The sequence below is a fragment of the Mycetomoellerius zeteki genome, unplaced genomic scaffold (assembly GCF_001594055.1).
Source record: "Mycetomoellerius zeteki isolate Tzet28-1 unplaced genomic scaffold, Tzet1.0 scaffold311, whole genome shotgun sequence".
Taxonomy (NCBI): Eukaryota; Metazoa; Arthropoda; class Insecta; order Hymenoptera; family Formicidae; genus Mycetomoellerius; species Mycetomoellerius zeteki.
Window position 1 is genome coordinate 183639 of NW_017257296.1, and position 13933 is coordinate 197571.

Consider the following 13933-nt stretch of genomic DNA (forward strand, 5'->3'; position numbering starts at 1 on the left):
GTGTGTGGCTAACAAACGATTGCATGCCTCGACAGAGTAACATCAGCTCCCTGAGAGCGGATGCCAGCGGCAGGCTGGTGACACAAGCTGGCGCATCCGGACTGGTGCGCGTCTCCGCCGGCGAACTCCTCGGCAGGACCCACGAGGAACTGGTGCTACTGTTGATCCAACTGCGACGTCAGAACGCAACGGTCCTCAAGGCGATGGAGACGTGCCACATGGAGATCGAGGCGCAGGTCCGAAGAGAACTTTTGCACGCGATCTCACGAAATTTTCACAGTAATTAGATGATCCACGGACGGTGACGGTGACGGTGACGATGGCGGTCGTGGGCCCCTTTAGGGCTGCAAATCGGAGCCGTCTGGAGGACGGAGACACGTCGTAGGCTCCTCGAGCTCGAGGAGCGTTGCTTTTTAATGATTGCTTTAATGTTAGAGAGAAAGAGAGAGAGAGAGAGAGGAAGAGAGAAAGAGAGAGATAATTCGCTTTGACAGACGACCGTGTAGTTTGACGAGATCTTTCAGGATGTGTTAGAATAGATCGATATGTTGTAGATGCACGCAGATTGTGAATCCATGTGACGGTAATATAGTATGATTGACATCGTTTCTTTCATAGTTGACAACGTGACGTAACGCTCGCGCGCAAATAAACGGATTGAACGTATTCAATTGCGCTTTACGGACTTCCGCAAAGTGTAGTTGACTGCTAGGCAAGCGCGATACATTGGTTCTTTCACGTCCTATATTTAGTCCCGAGTCTCGACTCGGAGCTTCATGGACTATTGGACTAAAAAATCACGATCTTTAAAGAACATTATCAGACGACTATGTTCAACGTCAAATGTGGGACATAGATGAATATACACCTGTGATCTCGCGACGTGCAAGATTCGAGGAGAAAGTCGAGTCGAACTTAGGGTCGCCTTTCTACGCAAATATGTGTTTATTGTCCGGCTTTACTGCGTTGTATGTCATGAAGTAACGTGTCGCTTAACGCGCGAAAACGCAAATGTTGTTTGTTTTGACACGCGGAGAGCAAGGGAACCTCTGATGCAACGCGATAAACGTTTCGTGTATTTTGTTTGCACCCGCAGGCTAGACTGGCGGATCTCGACACGCCGAGACGGTTAGAAAATCTTCAAAAACTCGAGGAACTCAAGAGGCATCTGATGGATCTCGAGAAGCAGGTGAGACACGTGAAATACCTCGCGAAGGTTTGCCTCGAAATATTTACGTAGATATGAAACGATGGATTCAGTAATCAATATCTTAGAAAAAGAATAAATAACTTAACTTTGAAGATTTGTGAAAGGAATTAATATAAAAATTAAACAAATTGAAATTATAATCTTCTCAAATTTTAAAAAGTGGCTGAAATTATTGTCATATTTTTCAAACTTGATTCTTCGTCTCTCGATAACGTTCATCAATATAGAATTAAAATATTGATTTAATTAATATTGTTTCTAAGCGTTAATGCACATTAAAAAGTACTTTAAGTTTAATCATGTTTGACTTTTCCCCAAAAAGTACGAGAAGAGCAAGCCTCTCGTGAATCTCGTGGACAATATGGTGAAGCTGGGCTCTTTATATAATCGTAACACTGCCAACGGGACCAGCAATGTTTCCGGTTCTCGACACGATCTGCACGAGAACGCGAGGGATCATCGCGACCGTCTGGAATTTAACCAAAGGGTGCAGGAGCAGCGACTGTTGGCCGAGGAGCGCAGGGATTGGGACAGGTTGAGTCCCGATCATGGACAGTTGCAGGTGATTCACTTAATTATCGTGTCACAAAAAAATCCTAGTTTAATTAATGTGGATATACGCAGTAGAAAAATCATTGTTTACTGAAATTCTTAAATAATTCTTATACTTTCGCAGCGTTTTCATCATTTCGCAGAAACATCATTTCGAAAAAATGCGTTGATTAAAAGTGTACGATCTTATAAATGGAATGTCTCGATTATTATAGTACATATATTCTTCGCTTTCTCAATCTCGTCAGATATCGTCCGTGAAATACGTTTTACCCGTTCCAATTTCTGTCTCTTACGTCTCGTATTATTACATTCTTTCCACAATATAATACTCCGTGCTAAGAAAGCGTGAGGTGCATCAGACATGGAAGTCTTCTTGACCAATGAAAGCAATTCCCGATCTCTCGCGTGCTATAATACTAAGCGAAATCCACAGTAGACAAGTTGTAAAAGGCCGATCGGAAAAAGGGTACGTGCAAAAATTAAGAATTACTCTCGCAGGCACAACCACGAGAAAGACCGAACTCGGACGACACTTACGACCTCGTAAATTCTGCGAAGAGCTCACTTTACCGAAGGATATACTTTCTAGACAAGTCAAGTCTCTGCGGACAATGTCCATTTAAGTATCTTACTTCTCGTTTCCTTCTTCTTATTGTTTGTCTTCAAAACTTTTCGACGATCGCGCATGTCGTTCACCGGTCGAAACTTAATTAAGCATATTCCGTTAGAATAACAAAATTAATCCACTTTTGTGCAGCCTTACAAATGCATTTCCGTGCGATGAACAAATAAAAAAAAAATAAATAAAAACGAATGAGAAAAAATACTCCTTTTTCCTTTTCTTTTTCAGTAATATTCAATTTAACTAATTATTACAAATAATAATCTTGTTGACTTCAATGAGATTTAAAATAATTGCTATATAGGGAAATATAGGTACTGCAATAAATTAAAATTATGTGTCACACTAAAGAATAACATCGAATATAATATTATTAAAATAATAATATTATCGAACATAATAATGTTGAAATCAAAAGGTCTCTTTGACCAATGTTTTTCACACGTTACTCGCGAAAGAATTTCATTTACGGACAGGAATAGAGACGGGCGTTGAGAAAATAGAGATTCTGGAACGTTGTTCTAGAATTAACGATGGCAGATCTCCCTTTTCTCTCTGAGATCTGCTCCAATTGAAACGTTAGCTTGTCCTTTGAACAGCGAAACTTGAAGGTTTCGTCGTTCACTCGATATCCTTTCTATGTCGTAGGCCAAAGTGCAGCAGCTCTACAAACTCGATCGACTGCTTCAGGAGGAATCTGGCACACTGCATAGTCTCCAGCAGGACAAGGTATCAACCTAATAATGACTACTTACAATAAAGCCTTTAAATTGCTCGAAAAATTTCGCGTATGCTTTAAGAATGTAATTATAACGATCTTCCACCAAATCGATGAATGTACGAAAATTTTCCGAGTTTCTTCTCGAAGAAATGCATTCTGTAATATATTTGAAGATAATTCTATCGAGTTTGACTTTAAGCTTCAAGAGTTCCGAGTAATCTCACCCATGTAAAGACACGATTCGGTATCTGTTATATCCTTCACAATTTAGAGGAGAGTCGATGTCGTTATTCGCTTGGAACTAAAACGACGTTGTCACAATAAACTGCGAAATGACAGCAGTTGCCCTTAATTCCAAGATATAGAAATTTACAATATCACATTACACGCCTGGTCGACTTAATGCTCGTAGGAAATACTCGAGAAGGCTTTGGGCGGGTTGCGCCACAAACTGCAAGGTAGCAGAAGCAATTTGGTCGAAGCGGAGCGATATCGGAAGCAGCAACTCCTGTTGGAACGCGAACTGAGCAGAGTGAGGATACTGCTCGCCCATAACTCGAAGGTAGATAATTTTGAAAATGTATACCCGTGACAGCCGCTAACACGCGCTTTCACCTTCCTGCATCCCGATTGATCCATACGTGAACAAATCTATTAAAAACCGATGCAGACTGATTGACAGAAAAACAAGTAAATTGCGCGTCAATCCGGATTTCAAAATACGAGTAATTGCTGTTCGTAATTCTTCGTATGTTTTTTTAACGTCGTGAAACGTATTGAATATTCAAACGCGCTTCGTTGTTGCCGATGTTTCTGCTAATAGAAAATTTTTTGACGATTCGAAATTATTCGTTTATCAATGAATATTTGAATTTGAAGTGAACGTCTGCTTCACCATTTTATCGTGTTTTTATTAAGTTTGTCTTTTATTATTCTTTGCCAATCTGAATAATAAAAAATAATAGTAATACGAAAATAATAGTAATACAAGAAGATAATGTAGCACGAGATAATGTAAATGACGAGAGTAGATTGTATTACGTATCGCAATTAAAATCTCGATTCACTGTTTCCAGGTAAAACCGGTATTTTTCCAGGTAAATTGCATTATTCACAACATTATATTATTCAGTTCCGTCATTCGCCGTTTAGTTGCCATTCTCGTAATGTGACAGTCGACTAGCGATCAAAGTCGTGCCGAATTCTCAACCTGATAGTCCGCAACTCTCTCATGTGTTTTCAGAAACTTGAGGAAACGGTCGCCGAGAATGCGAGATTGGAGCAAGATTTGGTGGTGCTGAGGCAAAAGGTGCAAGCTTCCAGAAGATATGCCGGTAACGTCGCGAGGGACACTTCGAGCACGACCGCACCGCTGGAAGCGGAATTACGACGAGTGCAACAACTCGTCGGTGATCTGCAGAGACAGAGGAAGGAACTGAGCATTCAAGTTCGCCAACTGACGGAGAAATCTCATAGTTTGGTGCAGCAAATTCGCCCGCAGCCACCGCATGGTGAGTCTAACAATACAAGGTGTCGAAACCATCAAAAATTTCAAAACTTAAAGATTAATATTGACTCTATTCAAACTTAATCAAAGATTACAAAATTCATATTGTAATAAACTGTCATTATTAATCAAAATTTATTATTACTTTATCTTAATCAGGCCCGTCCAATACTTGGCTCACGAGCTAAACACTTCCACCTCTCCAGCATCTCGTTGAATGAGACAGAAAGAAAATAAAAAGGAATATACGCTACAGCTCTGCCAGTCACTGGGCAGAGTTCTAGCGTTTATTCTTTTTTATTTTCTCTTTGTTTCGCTCAATAAAACGATGGAAGAGTGGTAGAAGTGTTCAGCTGGTGAGCAAAACATTAGACAGACCTAATCTAAATAAATTAACATAAAAAGATTATTTTAATCAGTAGTAAATGCATAATGCTTATCCTTGTATACATATACATTTATACAAATATACAGGGTGTCCCAAAAAGGTCGGGACACCTAAATATCTCGGGAAATATAAGTTTTACAGAAAAGTGTTTCAGACAAAAGTTATATGGTTTAAAAATATCTATTTACTGATCCTATCAGTTTGACCTTGGGTTGCGTAGCCAAGGTCAGGTCAAGGTTACATTGATTTTCTTAAATGGAACACCCTATTTTTGATTCAAGAATCTAATAGCTGATATCGAGAGCTTTCCAAAACGCTATAATGAAATATTTTTTCATGAAGTACGTTTCATCCGTTGCCGGCGATACTGTTTAAAGCATTATAACTTGAAAAGTACTTCATGAAAAAATATTTCATTATAGCGTTTTGGAAAGCTCTCGATATCAGCTATTAGATTCTTGAATCAAAAATAGGGTGTTCCATTTAAGAAAATCAATGTAACCTTGACCTGACCTTGGCTACGCAACCCAAGGTCAAACTGATAAGATTAGTAAATAGATATTTTTAAACCATATAACTTTTGTCTGAAACACTTTTCTGTAAAACTTATATTTCCCGAGATATTTAGGTGTCCCGATCTTTTTGGGACACCCTGTATATCGCAAATAAAACAGTATATTGCATTTATTGATTATTTGTTAAATATCGGGATGCATATTTTTTGAAAAAAAAAAATGATGTTTAAAAGATGTAATTTTCCCCTTAGCTCCTCAAGTGCATCATTCGAAGAAACGTACGCAAAATTCTTGGTTGGAGACTGATTTAGATTCCGGCATAACTCTGGACCATGGTTTGGACTCGCCGTCGAGTCCGTCTTTGTCTATCTCACCTCCGAACAAACAAAACGATAGCTCCCACCAGCGATATGGCTCTCCTACCCAGTACAAGGACTTATCCCCATTGAATCGCCCACATAATCAGCAATCCTTCGTACAACCCTCACAAAATCACATATCGACGCTCTCGCCACAGCTGCGCGAACAGATTCAACAACACCAATTAAAGCAACAATTATTGAAAGACCAAATGCAGGGCAAAGGTAACGCGATTCAAGTGGTGCCCCTGTACGTTAATACGGATTCAAGAGTAGCAGGTAATATGATTGTTGGATTATGGCGAGAATTCCTATTAATATGAACAAATATTGTTATTAATGATGTTCATGTGTATTTAGATAAATAACAATGAATATCAATTAGCGTAATCATAAAATAATTCTGATATTCAAATATCGATTTGTATTTTTAACGCAAGGCGATTATGTCGCTGACACGAGCAAGCATAACGGAAATGTAATGAATGGCACGCTAAATCCTGCTCCGGAATATATCCCACCACCGCCGCCCCCTTTGAGCGAGGAAGCATTGTTATTGAATGATAATTACAGACAAAACGAGGACAACAAATTCGCCGGTAAGTCGCCTCCCGTTTCACTGCGGAAACATTATTAAGCCTGACACACGTCGGAAATTTCATTCTTCTCTCCGCGCCTTCGCAGGATTAATGCACAATCGCGAAAAGCAAGAGATTAAGACGGTGCGCATAGTGAAACGCGAATCGGAAAGGCGACAAAGGGACCGCGGCGATAGAACCGGCAATCTCGGAATTCCTCTGACGAACGGCCTCCAGGCACCAGGCTGCGCGAAGAGATTGTCCGATGATGATTTCGGAGGCTCCCAAAAATTCGAAGTACGATCGTTTTGTCTTCGGTTACATGTCCTTTTAAATACACTGAAAAAAGTTTATTGATTCTTAATGCATATTTCTTTGAATAGTACTAAATAAAACATTTACTCAATAAAAAAAGATAGTTAAATCATACAAATTAATTGTTTTTCAATCAAATAAATACATGTTTACATTTAGTAAATATTTACTTAAAACTATTCTAACAAATATTTATTAAAACTTAGTATTTTTTCAGTGTAGTCAAATCTAATAAAAAGAAATATCAATTTCTTTAAACCTATACTAATGCAGATCTTTTAATATCTAGAAAGCTCAGCTTGGCAGAGTAGTGGAGGAATCGCCGATTGTTCACGCGCAGAGCACGGTTCAGCTGTCCGAACTGGACGATGTTCAATTCCAAAGAAGCATGTCTCTGCCGCGTGGTTTCGGTGGGCAAAAACAGCAGACTGGAGTACACTATGGACCCGTGGTACCGCCACCGCGAAGCGACAGTATGCATGCCCTGAAGACCATGATGGCACGTCGGCATAAAATTAGGGTAAGTCCTGCCAATAACTTTTGTCTAAAAAAACACAATTCCAGGTCAACTCTCAGATTATTCCGTACAGCAAAACCTTACTTCTGCACGTTTATTGATATACATATATTTTTGCGAATATTATTGATAATTTTATTCTACCTCGAGCATCCTGACGCTCGTCTCGCTCGCCCATTTTTGTTAATCCCTTCGATCCCGGCATTTTACAATTTTTTTTTGACGCTCCATCGCAGTTCGAAAGTCACGACGGCAGCTCCGATAGCACTCTGTCACCGTACACGGATAGTCCTACGTCCAGCTCTCACATGCCGATGAGCTCTCCCAACTACTCGACCGCCTCGTCATACAGCCCATGCCAGAGCCAGAATTATCCGTCGCAAGCGACGATGGTCGCCGCGCAGTCTCACTATAACAACTATTCGCTTGGACCGTACAGGCAATACGAGAAAATCGGCACTCTCGCGGGTGCCATGAGCCCCGAATTAACATCGCCGACTAACGTCGGCATTCACGAGAGACCGACCACCGCAACGACGGCGAACACAAACCAGTCCGATTCGCCGCAATTGTCGCCGGTGTTCAAGAGCGAGGCTGCCAAACAGATTATCAAAGAAATGACGGAGAAGAGGGTGGAGGGACCGAGACGAAGGCAAATTCCTCGCGAGAAAAGGCGGCATTACACTGTGTCTAGTAGCAAACCAGTGCTCGATCTAGAAGATACTTTCTCGAAGATGGTATTTTTTGTTTCATTCAATTTCTGTTCTCTCTCATTTTCCTGTCTTCGTCTACCTCTGTCTCACTTTGTCTATTTCCTGTCACTGACTTTCATCGCTGCGCTGTGCCGTGCTATTGCCCATCGTGGCAGTTTCGAAAATCCTGATTTTTCGCTTATACGTTACGAGAGTCTTTGATAATTTCTAGGGCATGGGTAGAGCCAGGGACGATCTGGATATGGAAAGAGCGCTCAGACCCAGGATAAACGCCCCTGACGTGGTACGATCGACGTTAAGTCACAAAGAGTTGAAGTATAATGAGAGTACTATAGATCAGCTATTAGGCACGCCTAATAAAATTGTCATTCCCGAGAGATATATTCCTGAACAGGTATTTATAACTTGTACTCATTAATTTCTTTAAATTAAATTTCATAAAGATGAATTTAATTATACTTTGCTTTTAAAATATAAATCTAAAAATCGAAAAGATTATATGTTAGGAATTTGTATCATGAAAAAAATAATATATTTTATTTTATTATTTATATAAATCTATATATTGGAGAATTATATGTATAAATATTATCATTAAATCATATTGAATAAATTAAATTAAGCTGAATTAATTAAAGTCTATTTATATATATGTATTATTATTTTTATTATATCATATATGTTATTATTTTTTCCAGACGCCGGAGTTAACAGCAGAAGAACAAGAGCAACGCTTAAAGAAGGCGGAAGCAATTAGGAAAATGCTCTCAGAGACAACCGTGACTGCACCGGAAGGAGGTGGTATGCGATATTTTTTTCTCCAATTATTTACCATTTTTGTGACAATGATTATAAAAATATTTTGTAAATATGCACCTAATTTCAGACGATGATTCTAACGTAGAAAAATCAGACACCTTGAAACGCAAAGTAGTGGAAGAAAAACGGCAGAGGGAACACATTCTCCAACTTAATCAGATATTGGCGAAGCAAGTGATGGAGAAAAGTAAAATGGTAGCGGGTACGTGTCGACAACATTCCAAGTACGATCATTGCATGATTGTAATCGTTTTTACGTACAGCTATGGCAGCATGCTCGTTTCGTTTAGCTTTCAGAAAAGAAGAAAAAACCGTATTTCTTTACCACGCTCGATCAATGATGAGTGCAATTTCACATTTTCTATATTTCTGGTACAATGATTTTTATTTTTCTATCGCTTAACGGTGTTCTATAATATAATACGTCGCAAACACCTCATCACAGTCGCAATCCTTCGTGACAGCCAATCAAAAGTGTCAATAATTAGTATTGACACAATTCTGATAGGTTATCGCAAAGCATTGGCGACAGGGTGTTTGCGACGCATTGTAGAACGCCCTTTACAGAAGTGTTTGACGTTATTGTCAATGTTCATTCGGTTTGAGTAATTTACATTATATTGCGCATACATTCACGTAATCTTCTCACAGATACGAACACGCATGTATTACTTGAGTTATATGCTATTTTTATACGATTTTATTAATATGGCTTTCGTTCAAGACAGCGAATACAGTCTCGTCTTAGGGAGTATGAATTGTTGTTTGGATTGTTTTGTGCTTGTGTGTATATAGGTAACCAGGCACACTGACCGACTTGCTTACTCCATCCCTCCTTATAGGACACGCACGTCACATTATCATTTTCAGGTTTGTTTTTTCATCTTTTTTTTCTTCGTCTTTTTTTCTCCTATTTTTTTCCTCCGATCAAGCTGAGCAAATACAACCGCAATATTACTTCTATCGATATACGTTTATTGAAATAGAATAACTATTGTGTGTAAAAACGACAATTCACAGGAATAATTTTCTTATCATATAAATGATAAGAAATAAAAATATATATAAAATAGTAAAAGCGTTAAAGATAACAAGACTTGATTTTCAATAAACGTATTAATTTATTATTTATAATTGCTTCATGTCTCTCGTTCACCAACAGTGAAAGCTCTAGCAACGCTTCCCCTGAAAACTGAATCAAGCTTGGACGATGAGGATCTCTCGCCAGTGGCTCCTTTACCGCTTTATCAGCAAAGAGAAAACTTCTATTCCTAAGCATCGTTCCAAGAATACAAACAAAAGCACAAAACTACTGCCAATACCAAGAATAAGAAAGAAGAACAAGAAAATAAAAAGAGGGAGGAACTTTTTTCTCAACGACTAGTTAAGAAAACGGAAGTTCGTGCAACATACTGAGGAAGTGCTTTTTATTTGCGCACTGATTGCATTGTATATAATGATCGACTAAATAATACAGTAATATAAGTAGTTGTCATTATTTGTTATATATGATAAGAGCTCATAACGTACAAGTACATACGAAAAAGCGTATAAAGAAAAACGCAGACGGCAACTGCGCGATAGAAAGGACTATCAATGGATTATCAAACGGAGCTCATCCCTTTTTAAGCACTAAAACTTAAGAACAACATTGCGACTTACTGTCATTTTTTACTAATTCAGGCGTTCGGCCGTTAAATAACAAATCTAGCGGACGCCAGACCTTACCCGCGCGACGAATCTAATACGCTTCCGGGCGATATATTCCGGCTTTGGAGAAACCTTTTACCGCGTCTCTTCGCAGATCGAAAGTTCTTTTTCGAAAGTTTTCAAATCGTATCGCGTATTTGTAAGTATAAGAGACTGTAAAACCCACCCGACTGAGAATCTGGTTTGGATATCGTTATGTCCTTTCCCGTTTTACGTACAATCATTTTCACGATGCAAACTTTTATATATAATATGTCGACAGACGAGACTTGCGTATCCTCGCCGAAGTGTCTGTGAACGAGATGGTACCATTAGATTTAACGGCGCGGCAAGACTTTATTTTAGCGGCGCCAAACAAAAGTATGCGGTTGTAACGCGTCAAACATGCAATGCGACGAGATTTGAGTGGAATGGACTTTCTGCAATAAACTATTATCTAAGCTTTAAGGGCCATAGCACACAAAAAACTTAAGCAATAAAACGTAAGCAGTAAGCGAATTGACCAATCACAGTAGAGTCCGTAAGGCCATAACATAAGTAGCAGCGAATCCAACATGTTGATTTCCTTACTGCTTACGTCTTACTGCCTTAAGTTTTTTGTATGCCAGGACCCTAAGTCTTAAACCATAATAGGTTTTCTACATTAAGTCATTATCTAAGCTTAAATCTTAAGCCGTAAGAAACTGACCAATCACAGTTGAATGTGAAAAGAATAATTGACTATAATTGGTAAACATTTCTTACTGCTTAAAATTTAAAGTTTGGGTAATGACTTATTGTGGAAGGCCCATAAAAAATTGATCGATCATAATCGATTATTCTTTTCACATTCGACTGTGATTGACCTATTTCTTATGGCTTAAGGCTCCTCGGTACTTATATTGAGTCGTGACGTTAGAAGCGAGAAATGACTCTGGTGGAAAAAATTTATCATAGTTTCTCCAAAAAATATGGAAAATGACAAATTCTAACAAATTCAAACAGTATTAACGAAATTTGACGGAAAGTATCTCATTTTATCTGTAACTGTCCGAATTTGTACATTTCGATAATTTTCGGAAACATTTAGGACGAATTCGGACACATCTTGACTACATTTCGAACACATTTGGACAAATTTTTCCACCAGAGGACACATTAATTTTTATTACGTGCCATTTGTAAATGAAGACAATATGAAACAAAACGAGACCGTTTTAAAACAATTATAAAAGTGAACGAAAGCTATTCTGATCTCCCCTGACAGTCAATAATCGTAAAAAGTGATAAAAGACATGTGAAATACTTTTATTCAATACAAATGTTTTAAAACGATCTTATCATTTAGTAACTATAAATGGACATTTAGTAAATAAAAGACACGTAAAAGTGAAAATAGGCTACGCATGTATATTGAATAAAAGTTCGCGATGCATAAAATTAAATTTTAGTTTTATCTAAATTGTCTTTATTTGACATAACAAAAATTAACGTGCATTTTCTCGCTTTTGACGTCACAATTCAATATGTGGTGACTACCTATGAGTCTTAAGACTTAAAGCTTAGTAATTAGCTTATTGTAGAAGGTCCATTATAGATAGTAAAGAAAATAATCGCGCTAAAATCGAGCCTTCGAGATTTTATTCGCCGAACTGGCGACAAAAACAAGTGTGTGAATTACCGTGTAAACTAGATTGTAAGAAACTCACGATACTTACGCTTCTAAAGCGCCCGTTGCTATTAGCGTTATATACACGATTTTTCATGGGCCGTTGTAGTATGGCGTTTTAATGTTTAGAGCAATTGTCACACATTCATAAGAGAAGAGTGCCAAATTCTTATCATGAGCGATTAAATAATCGTCAATTATGAAGAATCGCCGTATCGATCGATGCGGGATACGCTGGAGCATTTGTTACATGTAAAAGTAGAAATTACAGAAAAAAACGATCATACACGATCTATATCTTATATTACTTTTAATTAGTTCGACTTGATTTTTCAAGTTGAACTTAATATCGCGATATCACTTCATCTTTTAATATTATTATTATATCCCTCCAGCGCCGAGGTGCAATTTTGGACACAGTCTTAAATGTATATGTAATTTACATTCAGTATATAAATATATATATATATAATATTATTTACACATATTTATAGTTATAATACATAATTTATTATTACATATATAATATGTAATGTATTGTACAATAACATAATTATATAATATATTGTATTATTGTATATCATAATGATATATTAAATATTATATATATACATATATATGTATATATAAATACTGGTCCAGAAAAAAACATGTTACATCGCAGAATCTAATCAAGATCCAATAATTAAAAAATTATGATTCTATCACAATTATGTATTCACCACCAGTCTTAACATCCACGAGATTTTACTTGATGCTGTGGATACTGAAAAATTATATATATGATTTATATATATGCGTATTTGTATACATATAAAATATTCAAAAACATATATAAAAACTACTGGTTCAGAAAAAAATCATTTAGATTGGCAGAGTCTAATCAAAAACTCTCTAATAAAGAAATTATGATAATTCTATCAAAAATTGGCTCACCGCCGATGCTGGAGGGATGATTGTGTGACCGTAATCAGCTCCTTTATGCGTCCTCCAATTTGACTCTCTTAACATACACACACTCTCGAGCTCTTAGCAATAAGTTTTTATAACGATATAATCTACGCGTGCGACACACACATATACACACACACACACACACACGTGTCATTGTATAGCACGTATTGTTTCCTGTACATAATCGTGCACGGTGTAACAGCTTTTGCAACCGTGACGTACTTTGCAAAAGTCCACCGTTAAGTCAAATAGCAGCATCGAGAATCGCAAGCGCGCGCGATCGATAGTATCGATAATTGCGGTATGGGCGATCGCCGCTAACTTCAAACGCCGGTCACCCCCGCACCGGTAAATTCTCGTAATTTATATACGAGTCGTGTAAGCGATGCGACGCGAAATATCGCAGAATATTATTAATAGACGAAACACTATCCGAATTAACACGGGAAAAAAAATTGTTATTGTTATAACGATGAAATAAAAATCGTATGGCGAGCAAAAATGGCGAAGGCCGATTTTTTCATCCTCCTCAATCCAAAAACTAATTAAACTTAAAGTTTGATAAAATATCTTTATTGTGAACTAAAATAAAATTTAATAGATATCAAATTAGCTTAATTAGATTCAAGATCATTTTATCATTTATTATTGTTTTCTCGTCAATTGAATCTTCTATTATTTTATCATAAATGTTTAAACAAAGGTATATCCCTATAAGCGCAAAATGTTCCTAGAATGTTACATGAATATTATTAAAAAAAAAATTAAAATAATGTTATTATAATATTTAGAAAATATAAAT

General features: G+C 37.4%; 1 protein-coding gene across 3 annotated transcripts in view; it reads left to right on the forward strand.

Moving 5' to 3' along the window:
* Positions 1-11134, forward strand: part of LOC108724853 (uncharacterized) — a 109951-nt gene extending 98817 nt beyond the window's left edge. The window contains exons 16-31 of one of the 3 annotated variants that reach the window (XM_018451519.1): positions 36-236; positions 1097-1189; positions 1533-1772; positions 3036-3116; positions 3521-3670; positions 4185-4205; positions 4352-4619; positions 5770-6156; positions 6318-6476; positions 6562-6752; positions 7060-7290; positions 7524-8024; positions 8212-8394; positions 8699-8801; positions 8887-9021; positions 9982-11134. In XM_018451519.1, the coding sequence (XP_018307021.1) occupies positions 36-236; positions 1097-1189; positions 1533-1772; positions 3036-3116; positions 3521-3670; positions 4185-4205; positions 4352-4619; positions 5770-6156; positions 6318-6476; positions 6562-6752; positions 7060-7290; positions 7524-8024; positions 8212-8394; positions 8699-8801; positions 8887-9021; positions 9982-10094 (3057 nt within the window). In that variant the 3' untranslated portion in view covers positions 10095-11134. The remainder of the gene's footprint in view (positions 1-35; positions 237-1096; positions 1190-1532; positions 1773-3035; positions 3117-3520; positions 3671-4184; positions 4206-4351; positions 4620-5769; positions 6157-6317; positions 6477-6561; positions 6753-7059; positions 7291-7523; positions 8025-8211; positions 8395-8698; positions 8802-8886; positions 9022-9981) is intronic. The other 2 variants (XM_018451521.1, XM_018451520.1) reach the window with 2 other exon arrangements.
* Positions 11135-13933: the final 2799 nt, after the last annotated feature.